Genomic DNA, 24,243 nt, shown 5'->3' with positions numbered 1-24,243 from the left:
GCAGCTCGCTCACCCATAACATTGTGTTGGTCGTGGTAAATAACCATAACTTGCTCAATTTTCAACCGATTTTGAAACGGTCTGGTTTGTTATAAACCTCAGAGATGTAGATATGACACTGTGTACTTATGAATAATTATGTTATTTTCAAAAAAAAATTAATAATTTATGCAGTGTCATAACTACATCTCTGACGTTTATAACAAACCAGACCGTTTCAAAATCGGTTGAAAATTGAGCAAGTTTATTTACCACTACCAACACAATGTTACGGGTGAGCGAGCTGCCCGATGCAAGATGGCCGCCATGTGGTGACGTCCGGCTCCGTCGAACGAGACATCTAGTCTTTATATATTTCTATGGTGTCAATATCCAAACGTGTCTCGTGCCCTGAGGGACATGAGACACACAAATCATCAGACTCACAGCAGTGTCGACTGTCTGCTCCATTACAGTCCTCAGCAGGTGTGGATGAAAAACAGCCTGGGTTTGCAATTTCGTTTATTTATTCTTTTCCCGTGGCTGCAGAGTCAGATTCACGGAGCTGTTTTCAGAAAGAAAAACCTGTTGCTGCTGCTGCGCCTCAATTTAACTCTCAACTGCTAAACTAACTGGGAGGAGTCACGCTGAGAGAGAGCAGCTTCCATTAGAACACCGCGTCTCACCACAGGCGTGAGATCTGGGAATGTCCTGCTGTGTGTGTGTGTGTGTGGGGGGTATGTGTTAGAGCGGGACCGACTCATATCGACCTCTGACCTCTGCGCTCGCTGGGAAGCCTGTTGCACTGCTTCACATCAACCCTTCCACCGGCTGATTCCACCTACTGTAACACATGCACACATCTGGAATACTGAAACAACACACATTCATACCCAACGGAAAATATACTCTTATATACACACACACACACACGCACATTACACATATGGACAGTAATCAGATAAATCACATTTACACTGTATACACACAGTATTTAGCAATTATAAATTAACATTGTGCAAATAGTCATACAAACCAAGTTGAGTTAGTTCTGGCAAAAATACTCAGCGACTTAAACGTTTAACTGATGTTTTTTAAAGAATATTCCCTTTTGCAATATATTCAGAAGCAACTGTACCACAACTAATTTAGCTTTCTTTGTCACTAACGTTTGTGGGGGGGGGATTTGATCTTCTTACGAGCTCGGAGCTTTGCAGAGACTCCACCGGCCCCGGGGACACAGAATGAGGCTGAATACTGAACTGTCTGTAGAGGAACTGGACGCTTGCAGTCATTAGACTCTTTGACTCTTTGACTCTTTGACTCTTTGACTCTTTGACTCTTTGGCCTTTGCACACTGAGAGGAGACACTGATGGTGCACACGGCTGCATGCTTCTGTTTAGCATTGCACACACACACACACTTCTGCCAGAGGTGACATGTTATTTCCAGTCTCAGCGTTGAATTCATACTTTATGCATGTGTGCCTTCACAGGTCATGTCTATGTGCCGTGTTATTTTAAATCCGTGATTTGAGTGCACACTTCCCCCCGATCGGCTTTCATCTCAAGGGTCCGTAGCGAGTGATTTTGTACAAGTTCACATCGGGCGTGCGAGTCAGAGAACATCTCGATGGTGAGGAGGGAGAGAAACCCTTTCAGATCTTTTTTTTATTGTAAAAACAGCTAAGCAAGTCAAGCGAATCATCACTTTAGCTTATTTATATTTCATCCCATACCATCACTTGACCTCTTTTCAGGTCTACTGTATACGTGAGCCAAGAATGAGAGCAGCTGCCAATTTCCCCTTGGCCCTGTGGGGGGGGGGGGGGGGGGGGGGGCACTCGAACAACACTGTGGTCACCGTCCTGTTTGAGGTTTCTTCCTCTTCCTGTACATGTTCACCAGAGTCACTTCGGACATAAACACTAACAGATACCAGAGCACAAGAAGAAGCAGAATCCTTCTTCTGGGTCACTTGTTGGTATTTGTTGTGTAAACAGTTCAACGTCCAGTTTGTCTTTAACCTCCAGTTCCACAAAAACACACATTTAATACACAGCACAAATGAAAAACAGAGGCTTGAGTAAAAAGACCCTGCGTCCTTTTTGTCCCCTTTGTTGCCGTTGTTGCTCTTTGAGGTTTTGGGCTCTTTTTTTTTTGTCTGCTTCGTATTATTTTACAGGTCTAATATCTGCCTTTGAGATTCTGTTGTTGCATCGTTCCACATGCAGCAGTTTCTGACACCGTCCGACAAACATCTACAGAAATGCATTCACAAAGCTCACAGCACATTCGGACGTCTGCCGTGTTTTTCCCCCTCGGTTCTCGGGCTGTGGAGCGAGATCTGTTCAGTCACTGATCTCTGTCTGACACACGACTCAAACAGCTCCTCCACTCCTCCACCCAGCGCAGGAAGTCGGAGCCAGCGCTCAAAGCTCCTCAGAGTCTCCTCTCAGAGTTCCCCGAGCCGTTCACAGGTGGCTCTCTGCGTTCCCTCTCTGGGCCTTGTAGCTCTCCACCTTGTCCGTGAGGCTGATGTCCTCCGTCAGGGTGCAGCTGCTGACCGTGCCCCGGTGCAGTGGAGAGGAGCCCGGCCCGTCCCCGGTGCCGTGCACGGCGCCGTTGTGGCAGCGAGCCACCAGCATGTGCCGCTCCTCGGGGCTGCCGGGCGGAGCCGAGGCCTTGGCGATGTCCGGGAGGCGGGGCAGCCGGGTCACGTGGTTCAGCAGGCTGCCGCTCTTGGTGTTGGGCGTGTTGCTGTACGTGTGGCGGTACTCCTCCTCGATGTTCCGCCCCAGCTTCCAGCGCTTCCACTTCTTCAGGATCTCGGACTGCACCTGAGGAGAGGGTGGAGACGAGTGGATGTTACCAGCTGTGAACCAGGAGAACAGACCAGCTGTGAACCAGGAGAACAGTCGGGTTGACGAGATGTTTATTGTTTTATTTAGATGCAAATGAAGAGACTCACTTCTTTGTTCACGAAGCAATACAAGATGGCCACCAACAGACCCTGTGGAGACAGCAAGTAAAGAGTCAGTCTTCAGGATAGTTACTCGCGCAAATTCGGGATGAGAAAACAGATTTGGGCGGCTGTGGCTGAGGGGTAGAGTGGTCGTCCTCCAACCTGAAGGTCAGCGGTTCGATCCCCAGTCTAAACCATCTGCATGCCGAAGTGTCCTTGGGCAAGATGCTGAACCCTCAATAGCCCCCCCATAGAATAACAAAGTGCTGCAAGTAGATGCACTGTATGAATGTGTGTGTGAATGGGTGAATGTGAAACTGTACTGTAAAGCACTTTGAGTGGTCTTCATCAGACTAGAAAAGCGCTATATAAATCCAAATCCAAATCCAAATTCAAAATGTACAAAGCTGCAAAAACTAAATCTTGGCGTCCATTGGCTGACGATAAAATAGATTCTGGTGTATAGCAACAGCCGGTGGATATCGAGGGTATGAGTTTGTGTTTGGTGTCTCATGACGATAGAGTTGGAGCTGAGAGACGACATCTACCACATTCATTTTTTACAAATCGCAGCATTTTGGCTAATCTCTCTGAGCAGCTCTCTGCGTGTGAATACAGTTAGCATTGTGATCCGCCTCCTTGCTCTCTGCACCGACTCGTTACCTGAAAACCAAAGCCAGCTCATCCTGATCGGTTCCCTTTGCCTACAGATTGTTCATATTCACGTACATGCTCATTATCTTCGGTCTAAAAGTCCCACTGCACTCGTCTCTATGACTTTCAGATTCTCGTAGCGTCCTCCTCTCCCACGCTCTCCTCCCCCAGGCTCCTCCCCTGCTGGTCGGCTGCAGTGACACATGTCATCTGTGTCCCGGCAGCAGAAAGGTCACTGTCATCACGTCTGCTAACAGCCTCGACAGCACATTATGTTAATGTGATCCCCCCCGACACAGGAGTACATACAGCTCTCCTCAGTTCTGTGAGAGGCTCAGACTTCTGAACAGATCGCTGAACAAGCGAAGCGTCACTTAGAGAAGCTGTTGATTCAGTGCAGCACTGACATTTGGGTTTTGTCAAGAGATAATTATAAGTTTGAGCTGTAATTGTGCTTTCAGCTCAAAACTGTTTAAGATGAACTACAATTTGAAAACAAAGAGAGTCCCTTAAGTCGTGGTTTATCCTATTTAGGCATTTAGGTTTTACCACTTGATCTCTGCCTTTACTCTGTATAACATTCTTTTCTTTTGATTTCTTTTGTCATTACAGCGACAATGGGGGATTTATGGAATCAAAAGATACCACATCACTGTCTCAACTCTGAGCCTTCCTGGTTTCTCTGAACCAACTGAACGTCTGATTCACCGAGCCACTTTCCCCACGGGGACTAACGAGTCATCGTCTTTTCACAAATGATATGTGTCAGTCACTACGTTTACATGATGGCAGAAACCCGATTTCGGCTGAAGCCCGGTTTCTCTATCCACGGGGGGTTAACTGCTCTATCTCAGGGTACATGGCACTGAGAAATCCGACTCTTGTCCGAAAGCATTTCATACCCCGCTACGATAGGTGGCGCTGTTTTCATTACAGCTAGTGGTGATACAGCCATTTCCGCTTGACCTCGTCACCACTAGCAACACAAAAACAACAACAGCCTTCAACTCAGCATGCGAGAAAGATGACGAACGGAGAGCAAGGTGAAGCTACGTCCCTCTACATGATGTCGTGCATGTTTACTCTAGGAGTACTGCCAATGCGAACGGCGCATTTGATTAGAATGGTCCGGGTCATGGCCAGGGAGGGAGGGAGGGAGGGAGGGGGGGGCAGGATCTCAAGCATGCGCAAAGACGTCATCTCCAGTTGTTGTCTAGCTTCCAGAGTTACATGCGCACGTTGTCCGATATACAGCCAGATCCGATCTACTTATCTGGGGGGGGTTATCCGAATTCAGTCGGACACAAGAAATCTAGATTTGTGGAGTTACATGAAATGGATCTTCGATTGAAACCGGACAACGCCAGAAATCGTGTTTCAATCGGACACATGTAACCGCAGTGAGTGAAACTAATAACTGATGCTTTTAGTTTGAGTTCTTCTCAGAGTCCGACCTGGAAGGACGAGAGGAAGAGGTCGATGAAGAGCTTGGTGAGACGCAAACTGATGGTGGTCTTGGTAGATTCGTCCGTCACAAAGATGAAGACCACCTGATGGATTCCCAGCAGAGGGATCAGGGTCAGAGTCGACTTGGCCAACCTGAGAGACAGAAGAGGGACAGGACAGATGAAGAGAATAAAGAACATCAGTGTACAGTTCACTGCAAAGCGCTTCAGTGTTTGAACTCACCGGATCTTGTAGTCGGTGTATCTCATCTGGTGAGCTCGAAGTTTTGACACGAGAATTTTAATGATATGGATGAAGATGAGGAAGTTGATCTGTGAAGGACAGAGACACCAGTGTTGATAAACACAGTTTCAATTGCATGTTTAACAGATTTAAAAATAGCCGTTCATCCCTTTTTAAGATCCAGTATTTTCTCAGTTTAAGAAATGTGTTGTCATGCAGAATATTTTGGTTTTGTGATGTATGATATTTGAGCAGCAGAATGAGGTGTAGGAAATGTTGTTGAATTTACGTTTTGAAAAAATATTCCCAGATGTACAGAATTTGAACAAGGAAAAACTCTGAAAACGCAATAGCTTAGATGAAACCAAAATTATCTGCATGAAAGAACACCACCAGGGGTAAATAAAAAAAATGAATGTGTTTGTGATCCATAATGTTTGTGAACGCAGCAAATGCTTCCTGTTTTCAGGAAACCTGTTCACACGGTTGGCATTTCAAGAAGTAGTGGTGATCTCCTGATGAGAATTACTCGTGATGTGACCTTTTATTAACGACCAAGCTATGGATCATCTACAGGTGGATGAGAGGAGGAAGTGAAGCTGTGCCTAGGTTGTACATATAATTAAAGTCTAGGATTATTATGAAAGAAGCAGTTGTTGTTCTTTGAATTGTATTGTGTTTCGATTATGTTTTGTCCTGTAAAACTGGTCGAAATGAAAAATGACCAAACAAGGAACAAGTGCATGTAATTCAACATTAGCCCAGTTTGTACCATTTTGAAAAATGAAAACACAACTTGCATTAATAAAGACGTGTATTTTAACCACAAGCTCTAAAAGCCACATCCCCTGCCTGCAAAATTACAAGCAGACTTCTACATAATCTATACACACAATACGTACACGTAAATGTCTACATCTCCTACATATCATCTATTATATTTTATATATTGTATTAACTATGATTGTTGAATTTGTGGAAGTTACAGTAATTACTTGAAGGGGGAAAGCCACACACACACTCACACTCACACTCACACACTCACACACACACACTCACACTCCAACACACAAAGAGGGAAACAGTGAAACGGGAACCAGCCCTCCCGTCCCTGCGACAACTCAAACACAGGAATTCCTGTGAGATACAAGCCACTTAGCAGGATGATTAATGCATGGAAAAAACGTGGCATGCCTGTGTAATTGACCCGACATAAGAGCCATGAAAAGAATATATATATATATGATTTATATGTAGGATCTGGAGCGACCTTTGCAGAGCTCAGCTAAAATAAAAGGTCTGGTCACCGAACGGAGAGCAGCTACATTGTGCAGTTACAGAAAGATATATCAGGTTTCACTGATCCAGAAACCTTTGACTCTGAACATGTTTCCCAGATGTTGGGCCCAAAGCACAGACTGTCTTTTATACTTTATGAATAAATGAGTTGTGTTTAATATTACATAGCAGTGTATGAATGGAAAAGGAAATGCTGGGCGGGGTGGGACGTACACAAATGTATATATATATGGTTCTGGTGTTAAGAATAATCATGGCACACCTCACATGTACATATAAATATGTATTGAGGAATTCATTGCATGGGTATCCTTGATTTGAATTTGGTATAAATGTAAGAAAGCCTAAAACAGTTATATAACTTTACAACATTTAACTCATGGTTTTGCAGTTTTTAAAACATTAAACACACTTATTTTTGAATTTTAAAGAATAAAACAAAGTGAAAGCAACTGTTTTTATGGTCAGTAAATACAGGAGACAGAGAAATGGAATGAGAAGAAGAGGAAATTACCACAACTGCCAGTAGAATTGGGGAACGTATGATCCACCAGTAATTCATGTCTATGTTTTGCCCCCAGCACCTGAAAGAGAGAAGCAGCGATTGAAACAAGCATCAAAGCTCCCGTGCTTTCAGACCTGGCTCATCCTGTAACACATCTTTATCTTTTGCTCTTTCTAAAACAGAATCCGGCTGATGACAGGGAGCACAACACTGCTGTGGGTTCTTAAAGCATGTGTTTATGGTTTGGAGAGTGTGGCCTTAAAACCTCCAGATAAGCCAGACATTATCATGAACTATCACAGCTGCCCAAACTCAACTTCCCTTCTGCCCAGATTTGACATCCTGCATAAAATTAAACACGTCTGTGTGAAATCTTCAATCGCAGCCAACTCCTCATATCGTAATTATGTGTTAAATTGACCAGGAGTGGTTTCAACACTCAAACATTTAGGATGAAGAGCGTCTGCCATGTGGTGCGGTCACGGTTGAGAAATCAACAAGGATGAGCTCAAACGTAGAATGTTTAGCAGAGAGAGAGAGAGAGAGAGAGAGAGAGAGAGAGAGAGAGAGAGAGAGAGAGAGAGAGAGAGAGAGAGAGAGAGAGAGCACTGTGGAAACTTACTCTTGGTTTTCATACAGATATTTAACTATCACCCAGGGCACGAGGAAGATCAACGGAGTTCCTGCGAAGAAAAGAGAAGATTAAGATTAAGAATTGAGTCATTTTACACTTTATCTGCTCTTTCTTTTTGAAAAAGATATTTGATCATTACAGAATGGTTAATGGATTTGTATTTATATAGCGCTATATAAATACATGATGACCACTCAAAGCTCTTTACAGTACAGTTTCACATTCACACACCCATTCATACAGTGCATCTACTTGCAGCACTTTGTTATTCTATGGGGGGGGCTATACAGGGTTCAGCATCTTGCCCAAGGACACCTCGGCATGCAGATGGTTCAGACTGGGGATCGAACCGCCGACCTTCAGGTTGGAGGACGACCGCTCTACCCCTCAGCCATTATATCAGCCATACATATTCCTCCCGCTCACCCCAGCCGATGCACAGGTAGATCTTGAAGTAGTTCCTCTCGGTGAACACGGTGATCACCAGCAGGTTGTGGAGGTAGATGCCCTCCACCAGCAGCCAGTAGGTGTTGGCCATGATGCTGTATTGCATCATCACCACGGCGATGCGACAGCTGACTGTGATCTGAAAGACAGCGGCGAGGTTTCTGTCACCAGAGGGTTGTGAGATGTTCAGTGTTATTCAGTTTGGGGAGGATGTGAGTGGTGAGATGCAGCAGATGGGAGCAGCTCCTTCTGCCTCGGGGACTTTGTGTGTCCACAGTGTACAGATTGTACAACAGCAGCGTCTTTAACCCCAGCCTCATCAAGCTGAGACCCCTCCCCCCCCACCCCCCCACCCCACCCCACCCCACACATCAACCTACACAGTAGACCCTCCCTGCTTTAATTCTGTACCACTGCATTTCCACAAAATTACCTTAATTGTTTCCAAAATGCACAACATGATTGTTCTACCTCTGAGGACTTCCTGCTTTTCTTTGTTTGTTAGATTGTGAACAGGATCACGCAAAAAGTGTTTAACCAATTTCCATGACATTGTGTGTGGAAGAGGAACATGACCAACGGAAGAACCCATTGAGTTTCGGTGTAGATCCAGATCAGGAGGTGGATTCAGGATTTATTTTTTTCATGTGTGCTGTAGTGAATTTAAAGGTGGTTTCTCTCTCACCATAGCTGTATTTGTATTTCTTATTTATTTTTCTTATTTATTTTTTATTTTTTACTCAGATCACTACCATGCACAATAATATTCAACACTTTACATCTATATTTATGTCATGTTCACTTATAATGGTTACATTGCAATATTTATATTTCCATTATGCTATCTTGTAGTATTATTTATATTATGGTCACTTACTTTTTAATTATTTTCTGTATCATGGTCACTACTGTTGCAATATTACTTATAATATTTTTGTTTTCATTACAATAACACTTACATCATTCCACTTTCTCCCCAGTACCTGCTTTTGCACAGTGTCTGTTTTGCAGGTTGTTTGTTTAGTAGTGTACATATTGTGATCTTTTTTATTGTGCTTCGGCACTGTTACTTAAATTCTGTTTTCTCTTATTTGCTGTAACAAGTGAAATTTCCCCGTTGTGTGGATAAATAAATAAATCTAATCTAATTCATAAGGGGACGGCTGGGCCTTGGCAGAGGTATGCTCTCTATTGAGTGTCCAATTATTTGTTTTTATTGTTAAACATACATCATCATTATGCCCATTCAATTTTGCAGGGTTGTGCAGCCTTGAGTGCCTTTTTAGTTTTGTTCTGTTGTGCAGTTTTGCCAAATCCTGAGGGACTGTCAATGAGGCAAATGACAGAAGAGTCATCTTATATGAGAAGGAAGACAAATTAAAAGGGTAACTCTTAACCCCTGAAACATTTAAATGAGAAACACCATTTAATTCCTTATTTTAAATTAACCCCTAAAGTAAAGACTGAGATATAAATGCCCAGACACAGAGAAAATAATGACAGAAGAGAAATCACAATTTGTAAACAGTCTCCCTTTGGCCTTTCCAGCTTGTGGTTTATCCGCAGATCACTGGCCCTGACCTCATTGTTGACCAGCAGCTCCACTGGAGGCATGGACGCCCGAGGGAACTCCTGCTCCTGGTCCCTGCTGAGGTCCTGCGATGTGATGTTGGCCACCAGCAGAGCGTCCTTGATGAGGATCGACAGCGCTCGCAGGATGAAGGAGGCAAACAGGTTCATGTGGATGTTGTTCCTCATGCAGTGCAGCTTCCTGATGAGAGGATAGAAAGATTGAAAACACTGGTTCAAACCACTAAAAACACTATTTCCACTTTGGCCTTTGTTTGATGTAGAATCAACTGGAATTCATCTGAAAATCCTCATTACCTGAAGAATATGAGGATCCCGAGCGCCAGCACCAAAGCCACCAGAGATAAGGAGTATCCCACTGTGTACATGATCCGGATGTGGCCGTAGTACTGCTGCAATTTAATACAGATACAAACATGGACTCAGGCTTTTCTGTCTTTCATCTGAGAGGTAATATCTGTCAGAGGTTTACAGTAGTCCTCTTTACAGTGAGTCTGTGACGTGATGTTTGACTTGGAGTTCATTCTCTCACCTTCCTTGGATTATTGGAGTCACACTCGCTGGTATTCTTCGTAGCCACCCACTGGCCGTTTGCGTCACATTCCTGATACACCATACCGTGCTGAACTACACAAACACACAAACACACACACACACACACACACACACACAGTAGGGTGAACGGCTATTCTTGTAAGAACATTGCAATGACTTCCATTCATTTTTACAGCCTAAGTTGAAATGTAACCTTAACAATAACCAGTTCATGCCCACTTCTAACCTGAACTAAATCAACATCTATTGGTTTCACTCCATACCACAACATTTTCAATTTAAAACAAACGATCTCAGTCCATTTGAGAGTTTCAGGTCAACATCAGAAACAACCTCTGTCCATTCTAACACACCAGTCACCATTGGACACTGGGTGTGTGCCACTTAGAACAGGAAGCACAGACAATGAACAAGAAACAATAATAAGGACGAGAGATTTATGTTGTTTAGCTGCACACGAGGTGGAGCGGTGACTGTTTAGGACTGAGAGAGTCATGACTGATGGGAACCGCTCAGCAAAGGAATGTGTGTGACTTGGTCCTTGTCTCCTAATGTCTCTGTTTTTGTCCGTCCACACTTCAATGCAGAACCAAAGTTTTAAATGACAGAAGAGTCATTTAATATGAGAAGGAAGACAACTTAAAAGGGTAACACTTAACACCTGAAACATTTAAATAAGAAACACAATTTAATTCCTAATTTTTAATTAACCCCTAAAGTGAAGACTGAGATATAAATGCCCAGACACAGAGAAAATAATGACAGAAGAGAAATCACAATTTGTAAACAGTCTCCTGGTCCTTGTCTCCTAATGTCTCTGTTTTTGTCCGTCCACACTTCAATGCAGACCTAAAGTTTTAAAACTAAGACGGGACCTACGTTTCCCATATTTTCTGTTTTGGGGCTTGAAGCCCTGGAGCAGTAGAAGGCGTAAACATAAACAGCGATGCATTTTAAAACTAAAGTGAGGGGAACTAAACACACACACACACACACTGGACAGATTGACCAGACAGCGATCTTTCTCTGCAGGATATTTAAAGTTCCTCTGGATCAACTCCACTGACCCACATGTCTCTCACCTTCATGGTACCATGGCAGATACCAGGGACACGCCACGCTCACGGTGGTGTTGGGGACTCCATCGGGCCAACAGGCGTAATTGTCAAACGTCCTGTTGCACAAGAGGCCTGGGGATAGAAAAATGAAAAAGTATAAACATACAGGAGGGATGATCTTGTACAGTCGGAGCCCTGGTACACCTTTCTCTGCTGAGTGGTCTCCAGGTCGTGGTTTACAGTCACGTGTCTTTGAAGGGATGGATTCTGATAATCATTACAGTGTCTTTGATCTTGACTGCAGAGTCTGACCGTCCTCTTATAGCACATCTTTCATCTTCATAACAGAGGGAGGAAAGATAGCTGGGTGTATGGGCAGGTTGGATGTTCAGATGTATGATGTGTTCTGTCTCATCTCCTGCTAATTTGCCATAATACTCATGTGGTGACAGGAAGGGAATGTGAGAATGCAGAGTGGGGGGGGAAGCTAGATCTTTGAAAGGTTGGGCAAACAACGTCTGTCCCTCAAGCATTTGGTATAAAGTCCTGATTAACTATTGAATATTATCCTGTGTTAAAAAGCAGCCAGGGTCCACTGATCTGTGATTATTATCTACATGTACACACTGTACCTCTCCCAAAATGTACAAAGTTACCCAATTTTGAAAAAGGTTGACAGCAGAAGAAAGAAAATTGCCCTTGGGCTGATGTTAGTTTTTGTAAACAACTGTCAAAACAAAATAAAGAATATAAAAAAATTAAAAAAAAGCAGCTGTGGTATTTTCACCTCCACCAACCAGTGCACTTTCAGTCTTCATACACCTGTTCCAGGTCATGATCTGTTGTGATCTTGACCTTTGACCCACCCCAAATTTGAACGGTTCCTCTCAAGCCGTTTAGTGACATGACCTCCAGGTCAAATCCGGAGAATTGACCACAGAGTTTACCCAGAGTTTGCCTTTCACACATGCACATCCCAGCTGGAGTTTGCTTTTTGCACAGATTCGTTCACAACACCAACACATCCTCAGACAGGAAGTATTAACTCAATCACCACAATGGGCCCAGAGCCATACAAATGATATCTTTCAATACTATATGAAACTGGTTATGGTGAAACGTCTGTAATCAGAGATGTTTGTCTCACCGGTGCTCGGCGGGTCTCGACTGTTGTTGCGATCACACTCGTCCATGTACAACTTCAAACTCTCCTTCAGCTTATCCAGGGTGGCAGCGGGAGACACCTGAGGAAACACACACGTACGATGTCGGATTTAGCCGAAGGTTTCCATTATTCATCCACTTGGGGAATGTGAGCCTCACTCCAGTGAACACAGGTGCATAAACTGCATTGGAATTCATCTGTTTCAATTCACGTCTTGTATTCAGCAGCTGTATCAGCCTCAGACCAGCGCTGCGATCCATCATGATGACACTGCTCTACTCTGAGGTGTGGTCACAAAGGAGGGGGCGTGGCCTCTTGTATGGAAGGACTGATATTTTGTGCACCGTAACACTCATGTCATTAACAGAAAGTTTGTTTAGGCTTCGACAGGACGTCTCTCTGGATTGTTTCAGAAACCGGCCGTGTGTGCGTTTGTGTGTGTGTGTGTGTGTGCGTTTGTGTGTGTGCGTTTGTGTGTCTGTGTGTGTTTGTGTGTCTGTGTGTGTTTGTGTGTGTGTGTGTGTGTTTGTTGTTTCAAATATGTTTATTGGGAAACCAATCACATAACAGAGAAATTAATAGTCGACAGTTATGTTTCCTTTGTTTTTTACAGGTGGTGAAAAAGTAATCCCTGACAAAAAAGACTAATGACAAAAAAGAACAGTAAGTAAACAAGCAATGTCCTGCATCAACAAAACAGATGAAACAAAAAAGGACAGGACAAAAAAAATTCAGATTCTCTTTCCAGATGAGAGACCAAAGGTTGCCAGATTTTATCAGTTTCCCTCAACTTGTCTTTTAGAATAAACCAATGCTTAAATGAAGGGACCTCTCTCTTCTTCCAGTTAAGTAGGATCAGTTTTTTTGCTGTTATAAGGCCGTATGTCAGAAGGTGCTTTTGTGCACTATTTATCTTTGTGTGTTTGTGTGTGTGTGTGTGTGTGTGTGTGTGTTTGCTCTCGGGACCCACCTGGACGCTGCAGGAGACGACGAGCGTTGCCAAAAGGAGGAACAGTCGTGACATCCCTTTTTCCTGCTGTTGGTGCTGGGAGGGAAAAGGATGCAGGATGGGGAAGAGTTCTCACCTCATAAGGGGGAGGGGCTTATCTACGCTCAGCACACTGCCTGCATGACACAGAGACACGGAATCCATTAAAGCTCATTGCAAACACACAACTTATTACCTCGGCTGGGCCCGGTGGAACCAGGGGACCACAACAGGAAAAGGCCGGGTCATATATCTATCACACTTCAGTTACACAAAGAGCTGAGGGCATGAAGAAGCAAAACAGAGAGAAATGTTAGAAAACGTTAGTGTGACTTTGATGTAGAAACGCTTCCTTATTAGAAGAAGATTTAAAAAAAGATATCCTGATCAGTTCAATACACATCCAGGCCATGGCAACAGGTAAAGAGGTTTATAGGTGAACGGTGCATACGATGGACGATCCAGAAACACGTTGTCTAGACTCTAGACCAGAGGTTTTCAACCGGGGGTCCGCAAAATTCGCATACACATTTCCAGATTACTCTTGAATATCGTGAAAAATATCTAAAATAAGAAATATATGTCTAAAATAATATAAAGGTGCTGGTGATCATGAGGTTAAACTTAAGTAGGCCTCAATTGTTTGTGTGATATTGTATGATTATCATTTGTGACATATTCTGCATTACTTTGTCATCTTCCCTCTTCAGTTGTAGCCCCAGTTTATGTTGATTGTTATTGATCACCGTTACTTTAACCTTCTCTCAACATGTCAGCTACATGTCTGTACATTTAAGTCATGAACGTTATATATTGATGTTCATATGGTTCTGAGATGCAGTACAACTACAAACAGCATTTTAATTTTGTTTTCAATTCTTAAGCACTGAAAATCAACCGTTTTTGTTGTTTTTACACAGATTTTTCTAGATTTGTTTGAGGTTTTTAAATAAAACCAACACGGAAAACCAAATGTTAAAACTTCCTTCTATCCACACGTAGGCACATCAGTGGGCCGCGGATTACTTTCAGGTCAGAATGGTCCCTGGGACAGAACCAGTTGTAAACCGCTGGTCTAGACTCTAGAGCATCAAGAGAAGAACCCAAAACCTCCAGGAAACAGTGTTTGTGCCGTGGGTCAGACCTCTGTGGCTGCTCTCACTCGGTGACTCTCGGTCGGCTGCTTCCACCCTCATGTTAAAGCCTGTCGGTGTTTTGGTCGAGCGTATGTCGCTGCGTGCCGGAGGTCACTCACCTGCGCTTCGATCGCTGCCGCGGGAGATTCGCTCGAAGCGGGAGAACGGAACGAAATCTGAAACGTTTCTGCAAAAAACACCTTGACCATGGAAACATTTTTGGCTAAAACGTTTCAAATTCCATTCTGTTCCAGTCTCGTGGCGGGGGAGGAGGGACTCGTGCTGGTGTGTTTTGGGGGGTTCTCTTTGTTTGCCCAGGAGATAAGAGGCAGTGGGTCAGGACAGATGTGTGTGATGTGCGTGGCAGTGAGAGCTTCTGTCGAAATCAAAGACTTTCTCCGACTGGGAGTTTTTACTGAACATGTCAACAAGCTCATGAAGTCTCGACTGAGAACGACGCCAGCGGCTCTCTCAGTCTAACGTCTGCTCTATATATTACAGAACTCTATGGGGCAGACGTCAGATCATATCTGAACAAACAGCCTTACTGTCTAAATGGCCTGTTCAGTGTAATGACCAGGATGCAGTAACCATTAGCTATAGTACATAGTGACTGATTGCCCCCGGCGCCCCGGGGATCGGAGATACTCTTGTCAAGTCTGACATCAGATCAGTGTTGGTCCAGCTGAGATCACAGAAACCACTTTCCTGCCTCAGACGCACAGAAGCAACAACTCGTCCTGGCAAAACAAGAGGCTTAGAACAAACACACACGTGGAAACAGCCCCACGGCGTGTGTCACGGCTCATTATGAAGTGTAACCTATACCAACTGCATGTTCATGTGAAACTGACGCATGCTTCACACAAAGTGGCAAGAAAACATAAACTGTCGGACGTTAATTTCCTCCATTTCAAAGAAGACACACAGATCAGCTCTTACCAAGAGAAGTGATCGGGCATCGTTCTGAGAGTGAATCATGTTCATGAGTCCGAGCGGAGAACACACGTGTGGCCGAGCACATGCTCCTGCTGACGGCACAAGTGTTTTCCAAGGGTTGCCCTCCTCTCTCTCTCTATCTCTCTCTCCCTCTCTCTCTCTCTCTCTCTCTCTCTCTATCTCTCTCTCACACACACACCAGCCGGTCTGCCTGCGACACTTTCCACAACTTAGCACCAAGTAGGAGCAATGATTAACCAGATTCAGAGTCGAGGGAGAGAGAGAGAGAAACAGGGAGAGGGGGAATGCCAAAGGGAGAGAGACAAATATGGAGAAGAAAAAAGAACAAGAGTTTCTCAGCTCTTTCCTGACCCCTGACCCCAGTTCTATGTCCCAACAATAGGAACCAGGGCCAGTACATATTTGTAGAGAAGTTCACACGTAAATTTGTGAACAATGAGAAACAGATAAAAATGATGGATGAGATTCAGCATAAAAAAAATCACAAGAAAACCTTCTCTTGTTTAATCCTCTACTCCAAACTGTTCCTTCCTCTTCACCTCCGTCAAATCTACAAAATCTTCACATTCCAGTTGTGGCAGTTTCCCGCACTGATGCATCTGCCTCATTTCAGCTGAGACATCACTGCACCCCCGGCAGCTGAGCACAAAATCAGGCTTTCCCTAGAATGAACACACATTCCTCAAAAACAACACAAAGTTGCCACAACGGGGGGGTGATTAAAGAGACGAACCCTGGAGCCGTGCTCTCGTTCAGCTCTCACGCTTTATTTGTACGGATTTGTCACTAACAATATGTGTGTTCACACGTTAGACACAGGGAATCACATCGGCCTTCAGGTGGTGGAAGCAGCGGGAGTCATGTGATTGGACGTGTGTTCTGCCGTTGTGAGATCCAGGTGGACTCGCTCCCTCTGTGGATCCAGACCGGGCCGGGTCCAAATCCTGATGATGTTTTCTTACACTTGACATCTATTGCACTTCTGTCCGTCCTGGGAGACAGATCCTCACATGTGTCTCTCTGAGGTTTCTACATATTTTTACCTGTGAAAAGGGTTTTTAGTAGTTTTTCCTTACTCTTGTTGAGGGTTAAGGACAGAGGATGTCACACAATGTTAAAGCCCTATGAGACGAATTGTTATTTGTGAATGTGGGCTATACAAATAAAACTTGATTGATTGATTGATTGAAACCGGGCCGGGTCCAGACCGGGCCGGGTCCTCAGGAACACGCGGTGCATTCCAGGAAATAACCCGGAGCTTTTCCCACTGTGGCTGCACATCTGATTTGGGAGGTGTCACTCTCCGGCAGAACCAGAGGAACCTCCTGGTTTGTTTGAGCTCGTTTCCTGACAAGCTTCAGAGAAATGTGTCTCTGCGTCAAATGTGTGATAAATGATTTAGTGTTGATGCTTTCCCTGGGATCTTTTTATTGATGCTTGTGAAATAATAAAAATGTTAAACAACACTTCCATGGTCATCGCTGCTTTTGATTGAAAGGACAGAGCGTTTTGTTTGAGTGATACATTTTATTTTTGTTTGTGTAAACAATATAATAAAAAAATAACACAATGACAATCTCAAATGAATGACGGCGATCCCCTGTGCTGTGTGTTCAAGTGCGTGTCGGACCGCTCGATACAACGGCCACGAACAAATGCTGTTGTTTGCTGGAGAGTACTTACCTTTCATTTGATTACACCCTCTCTCAAATAAAATTACAAAAGGAGGAGCATGCGTGCGTGAATGCGGGGGCGGGCGGGGGGGAAGCGACCGGGCTTAAAAACAAACCTCTTTGAAAACACAATAACTGTCCGGCTCAGAGACCAACGCCCCCCCGAGCAGCGATCTATCACGCTGCAACTTTCCCAGATGCAGAGGATCTAGAGATTGTTAAAACAAAATCCTGCTTCCATCTTCTTTGAGGCTAAAGTGCTTCTTTAAAAGCAACGTCCACTAATCCTGTTTCAGAGCAGAGACATCGATGGAGTAGATTATCATTAAGGTGAATATGCAGCACAGCTATGACTGAAGCCGAAGCATGTGTGTCCCTGGGCTGTCGATGCTCCTCTGAGCGTGACACTGCTGTAGGAGAGCATCACTATCTGTGTACCGGGGGGTGAAGCGGAGTTCAGAGGAGACGCCCTGTGACCCGGCTGCTTATAGGACATCGTTAAAACGTGTGCAATGCAAGCTGCATGACCAACCTGCTCTTCATTCAGACAGAACACTGATCTGTAAGAGTGTAAATGCTTCATCAATATATCACTTCCTCTGTGGGACTCTCCAGCAAATGTCCTGCTCAGCAAACCTAGATAAATGTTTTGCTTCAGTACGTGATATCTACAGTTATATGAGTTTTTCTTTCAAAAAAAAAAATAAAATGGAACAACAAAGCACAAAGAGATTACATGGGAGAATATGATTGAGGTCATGGCAACGCAACAGTTTAATATCTACATGACTAAACAGGAAATCAACCCAAAGCTTCCTGCTGATGTCCTACTTTACCAAAAGTCATCGTCAGCATATCACGAAGAAAAGCAGATCTGTTTGATTTGAGGTTGCTGCATAAAAGTGTGACCAGAAGCACCTGGGTTCTGTCTGTGAGGGAAAGTCCGTCCGCTGTAGAGATTAAAAAAACTCAAATCGAAGAGGAAACTTTTCCTCAAATGACTTCTTTCTGAGCATCATTCTACTGCATAATTATAACAGGATGTGTCTGTATAAATAATCTGGATCTTTGCTTTTCTCTTCTTCTGAAAAATTTGGATCTAGGGCCTTTATCCTTCATTATATGGCATCATTGTGATTTTATGGAAATGGCCTTTCTGTCACCCATCTTCTGATACTGTTTCCTTTCTTTCTGAGGGTTTCTTCAAGAGTGACGGACGGATGTCTGTGATTCCACGTGAATCTAGAAGAAAAGCTTTCTATTCTGAGAGTCTACTGTCACGATATGAAGGATACTATTGATGTTTTTGATCGGCTGGAAATTGCAAATGCATTCTAGCCACTCTGTAGCAATCAGAAATACATAAACAAGGTTCAACACTCCCTTAAAATTAATTCAGGCAGCACCAAACTTCACACACTCATAGACAACAGTTACCTAAATGTGCTTGATTCTTCTCATCAAGAATCATAAACTACTTCCTGGGGACAATATTGCCACACACCACATCCTTCCACCAAATTTCATGGAAATCCATGATGTAGGTTTTGAATTATTTTGCTAACAAGCGAACACAGCCTCTATCCTGGGGGACTGAACATAGATGCACATGGAAAGCTGAATAAGCTAAAAATGTTCCTGTTAAGACAAAAAATAATTAAAACGAAAGGTCAGAAAAACCCAACTGTGTCTCATGGCTGTGGGGAACAGTCCCCCCCCACTGTTAAAACATGGCGTACACTCCTCACTCGCTCACAACCAATTACCCGTCCTCAGTGGGGTTGGAGCCTGAATTGCTCGGTGTCTGTCAGTGGGATTTAGTTGTCGGGTCGGCTGCGTTTGTTAGAGCTCACGACACGAACAGCTCGGCTGATTGTTTGCTGCCCGCTGGCGTTTCTCTGCGGTTTGAATAAAAAAGGCTGAAGTCTGAGGTTGTGCTCTGTCGCTTCCATTTCACACTTCTCCATGGGGCAGTGAATATGATAATTTTGATTCAATCAAGGAAGTGCCCCTCTCTCTGCAACGGTAAAATATTCCACACCGGGGATTAAGCGGCTTTTACGTGCACACATTACGAAGATGTGCTCCAACAAATTCTAGGGACATTGGACTTCACTAAATATGAAAGTCAAACACGTCAGCCGGAACACTGCGTAATGTTTTCTCAATGTTTCCCACTTGATTATATGTTCCAAAAAATCTGCTTTTTTAACAGGGAAATTCACGGCCGCGGGGAAATAATCACATGTTTTTAATGTTATTTCACTGCCCACAGTTTCTACTTTCTCCAACTTCTGTAAAAATACAGGGAATCAGTATTTTTCAGTAAGTGTTTGATTATTCATCACCAAAAGACATTTTCTCTGCAGGGGGGAACACAGAGTTTCCAGCTTCCACTCAGAATGTAAAAGTTCTTTTGCTCTGAGCGACGTCCCAGTCACACTCTTTATATTCTTTGACGTGGATTTGAAAGGGAAGTGGTTGTGTCTGTGTAAACATATCTGTGGTGCTGCCAAAATTGCATGGAGCACCACTTAAGCATTTATTTTACCAAACGAGAAAATTTAATATTTCATAACAATTTGAAATTCATGAGAAATGTTTCTATTTTCTGATCATGAAGCAAATGTCGAGCAAGAGAAATCCAAAAAACAAATGGCGTGGTCAAAGTTGTCATATCGATATTTAAGGTGGATTGATCGAAAAAAGCCAAGAAAAGATTCCACCTTAAAAGCGGCAAGAAGCTTCTGAGTAATGCAGTGAATTTTATGTTTTCTAGTAATCTTTGGTTAATAAGTGAAGATGAATAGAAAGAAAAACATAATCAAATTAATTTACTCATGACGGTTCTTTCTTTCTTTCTTTCAATATGAACCACAACCAAAGCGTCTGCATTGGTGCGTTTGAGTACTCAAACAAATTACTCGTCATCTCAGTTTCGAAAAAAAAAACGATGATCGTATATGAGAGATATGGAAAGATATCAGGAAAGCCTCAGAAGCAGTGATTCAGATTTCAGCAGCTGGGTGATGTGTGTCTGACCTGCGAGCCGCTCAAAGTGTTTGTCAGCGACCCCGTCACCGTGTGGGGGGGCGGTTCAGAGTGCTCCGCCCACCCAGCTGCTGGAGGCTGTGATCCTCTCCTCCGTGTCCATTGTTCATCTGTGTTTTTGGCAAACATTCACATTTCCCATTCAGAGGGATGAACGTGGGAGGGAAACCATGACGAACAGCGGAGATGCACCTGTGTGAGAGTGAGTGAGTTTACTGTGGTTTACATCAGCATGTGTGTGGGAAGTGTTTAGAAGTTCCATGCACTCTTTCATGAGTTGAGTTGGACGTTCTTCCTTTACCTGCCCCCCCCCACAGGGAGTTACCATGTTCACCATCCCACACTTTCTACTGCATTCATGACTCTTTTAGCTGTTTTCCGACATTGAAGTCAAGATATTTTTCCCTGAAATTATCCAGAGGGGCTGTGAGTGAATGTCCGAGAGAGAGTTTCTGTGGACTTTCTCCTCCTGGACCACATTTCCAACACATAACTCATAATGCAAAAATGAAGAATAGAAAAAGAAAACAAATATCTCCGGATAAAAAGTGGAGCCATACACGAGGATGACACCAAGGAAGATAAAGAGAGCTTTCAGTGAAGAGGATAGTCGCCAGTGTTGATATTTCTGTCCTGTTTTTAATTTAACAATCTCCTGCTGCCCTGTGCATGTGTGAGAGTTAACCTCAGGAGAAGGTCTAGTTCTCCAGACTTCCTCCGGACGTCATGTCTGAGAACAGCTTATCTCAGGATGAAAAAGTACCTGAAGATGTCAACGTGGAGACAGGTCTCAATTATTCACCTGTTTCATCAATAAACTGTCTCCAGCGAGTCGGAGGTTCAGAGATGGAATGTGTTCCTCCCTCAGAATCCTCCATCATCCGGCCTCATGTGTTTATTCCAGTGGATCCACAGTCTCAAGAGTCGACTCTCCAGCTCCTGCGTCACTTTCCTCGCAGGAGAATTTATTTTATGGTGCAGCCAAGATCGTTCATCACACAATCGTCCAAATGTCCATTATACAGAGCACACTGCTTTTCAAGAGAGGATGTGTTATGTTAATCATGAGCCGGGCCCATCACTCCTCCCGAGGTTTCCAACTGGGCCACAGCCTCTGACCGTGAGAGAAAGAGACTGAGATTTCAAACCTCATTTTGAGACAATAGTGTGATGAGAGCCCAGCAGGCGTCTGTGGTCTCCGCTTGGCGGAAGCTCAAAGCTTATTTGAGTGTTGTGCTTTGCTAATATTCCCTGACCCAGCTGGCTCGGAGATGAAGGGGAAAGAACTTGAGAAAATATCACTTCATCGCTCTGTGCCGCTCTCACTGTTTCTCTGCTGATCCACCTGCTCCGACTGCAGAGCTTATGTTTAGTTTAGATCTCCGTGGCCCTGGAGTTGGCCTGTGCAGCGTCTCACACTGATGGAAACACTGGTCACGCATGTGGTAAAACACATGTGAAGTCTTTACATCACAGGTCTGGAATCTCACACCAAGAAACGTCTGAACCGCAACATCTGTAACCGCAACATCTGCAACCGCATCGAGAAGTCCGTCGTCTCATAAGCAAAACCCACTTGAACATCAATATGAGGATTATTATATAACCCTGAACCAATTCACCTCAAACTACATTCGAGTAAAGCTGTACAAAGTCACGTGAGCAAAACATGCAAACCAGTAAAATGTGGATGTATATTTCCATCATGAGCCCAGAAAGAACTGAACTGAACCGATCTCCCTGTGAGTCTGATACAACAAGTGAGCAGAGGACCAAGCGAACGCAGCAGTTTCCTCTGTCGACACTTTTGCATTAAAAGTCAAACCCACAGTTTCAGTCTGTGCATTAACTCGCTCTGAGCTGAGAAGGTTAGTAAAGCTTTTCCTGTTCCGAATCAGAATGGGAAGGCTGCTCAGTCTGTGTGGCGTCAGCAGCCTTTTACGCCAAAGAATGTGATTTGACATATTGGCTAAAAATGTAAACTGTCCTTTCAATCAAATATGAGGATTAAGTCAAGAAGAAGAAGAACGTCTCTGTCAAAGTCCACGCCTCCACTCGCTCTTTAGATTCCACATCAGCGGCTTTTCCTTAAGATGCTGAGACAGAGAACAACTTCACTTGGTCCGGATACGAGCTGGAGTTCAGGGACGGGAGCCGCTGTCTGACAAACAAACACTGTTATCAGAGACATGAGCACACGATAAAGACGCCTAATTAAATCACATGGGAACAGAAAACCTTTTACACACACACACACACACACACACAGCAGGGAATAAAGAAACATACCAGAAGTCTTAAATCTGCCAACTTCAAACATCCACCATAAACACTTTAAGGGGAAGTTGACAGCAAGATTCTTGCGCTAATGCGATCGCCCATGATTAATGTGTGTGTGTGTGTGTGTGTGTGTGTGTGTGTACAGACTGTGATGGGCCTTTGAGAAATACCATAAATAGAAATGAGGAAATGAGAATTGAGGCTCATGAACAAAACAAACAATAGAGGAAGAGAAAGACAGAGAGCGACAGAAGGAGAGGAGATCCACTGATTTCTTTCTGTGGAGCCAATAGAGTTGCAACGGGGCGGAAACTTTCCGGTAAATTTCCGGAAACTTTCCGGAAACTTTCCATGGGAAGTTTAGCTCGGGAATTTTGGGTAAAAATACGCAAATTAAACGCTGAGCAATAAAAAAATCATTCAAAACTCTATTTTAAAGATGCATTATTGCATTAGTGTTTTTTTACAAACTTTTTTCTCATCTTATTCTACAGAACAATGCCACGTGCACTCTCTTATGTGTGGAGACATTTCACCTCATCCAATGTAGAAGGAAAGGCTGTGTACATTTGCAAATACTGTGCAAAGACCTATGTTAAGAATGACACAACGATGCAGAAGCATATAGTCAAGTGCCCAAAGTTTCCTCAGGGCTCAAACCAGCCTATGACAAAACAAAATGTTTATATTCATGTCTGTATATGACAAGGTAAATACAGTTAGTATAAATTACCCACAACATTTCCAGTTTATTCCTGTTAATTCCCATGGAAAGTTTCCAACTTTGAATATTCCCAGAATTTTGCAACCCTAGGAGCCACACTCAAGTGATATTCCCAATATGCTTGGATTCACACACAGGGAACAAACCTGTGGCAGCCGTTTGCAGATGCACATGATGTTTAATAAGTGTGTATATATATATCTGTGTGTGGCAGAGGAGCTGACACAGGCCACTGCTGCTCTGCACTCACTGATGTTTAATGTTTATGAGGTAACTCCAAATAGAGCAGCTGAATTATTAAGGCCCTGGGTAATCCCTATACCATGTTTCAACTGTCTCTGTATCCGCACCGCTCTGTTGTGTAGTGGATAGTGGCAGCCAGTGTTTATGAGCAGTAATCCCCCCCCCCCGAATTCACCAGACACTCGGAGGGTTGTCACACGGCGTGGCACGGCTCTCTGGATCCCATACATAGAGATGCAGGGTCTCTTAACCCTTATTTAGGCAGGAGGTTCAGCTCGGGGAGGGGTGGTGTTGGACTGAGTCTCAGCAGGAGAAACGCAGACTTGCAACATGTGAAAAATGAAGTTAACCCTGAAAACCTGTTTAGCAGTGAAGATGAGATGAGTCACGGGAGTTTAAACGTCCTCTGCATTCTTCAGCTTCTTCAAACACACCACACATCTCCTCCTGAGCATCAGATAAGAGGAGCACAATACCTCAGGGGCATTACAGATGGGATGTTATATATAAATGATAAATGAAAGGCATTATACTTAAGCAAAACATGCTTATAACAATGTTATAATATATTCATTAAATAAATACATATATTAAATGTACAATGTCGTTGTCTCTGCTTACAGCTTCATTAAAAAGAGTTCATGAGAT

At 43.7% G+C, this 24,243-nt stretch overlaps 1 protein-coding gene across 3 annotated transcripts in view; it reads right to left on the bottom strand.

The window, feature by feature from the left end:
• Positions 1-1,813: 1,813 nt before the first annotated feature.
• gcgra (glucagon receptor a) overlaps positions 1,814-24,243 on the bottom strand; it is a 38,736-nt gene continuing 16,306 nt past the window's right edge. The window contains exons 1-14 of one of the 3 annotated variants that reach the window (XM_061089563.1): positions 15,607-15,774; positions 13,511-13,665; positions 12,523-12,619; positions 11,400-11,507; positions 10,295-10,389; positions 10,060-10,154; positions 9,754-9,943; positions 8,152-8,311; positions 7,714-7,774; positions 7,101-7,170; positions 5,288-5,376; positions 5,053-5,197; positions 2,951-2,992; positions 1,814-2,819 (exon numbers count right to left, since the gene is read on the bottom strand). In XM_061089563.1, coding sequence (XP_060945546.1) covers positions 2,454-2,819; positions 2,951-2,992; positions 5,053-5,197; positions 5,288-5,376; positions 7,101-7,170; positions 7,714-7,774; positions 8,152-8,311; positions 9,754-9,943; positions 10,060-10,154; positions 10,295-10,389; positions 11,400-11,507; positions 12,523-12,619; positions 13,511-13,564 — 1,572 coding nt within the window. In that variant the 5' untranslated portion in view covers positions 13,565-13,665; positions 15,607-15,774 and the 3' untranslated portion in view covers positions 1,814-2,453. Of the gene's footprint in view, positions 2,820-2,950; positions 2,993-5,052; positions 5,198-5,287; positions 5,377-7,100; positions 7,171-7,713; positions 7,775-8,151; positions 8,312-9,753; positions 9,944-10,059; positions 10,155-10,294; positions 10,390-11,399; positions 11,508-12,522; positions 12,620-13,510; positions 13,666-14,783; positions 14,872-15,606; positions 15,775-24,243 lie in introns of those variants that run through there. The other 2 variants (XM_061089564.1, XM_061089562.1) reach the window with 2 other exon arrangements.

Source organism: Limanda limanda, chromosome 17 (genome assembly GCF_963576545.1).
Source record: "Limanda limanda chromosome 17, fLimLim1.1, whole genome shotgun sequence".
Taxonomy (NCBI): Eukaryota; Metazoa; Chordata; class Actinopteri; order Pleuronectiformes; family Pleuronectidae; genus Limanda; species Limanda limanda.
This window is presented reverse-complemented; position numbering and strand designations above follow the sequence as displayed.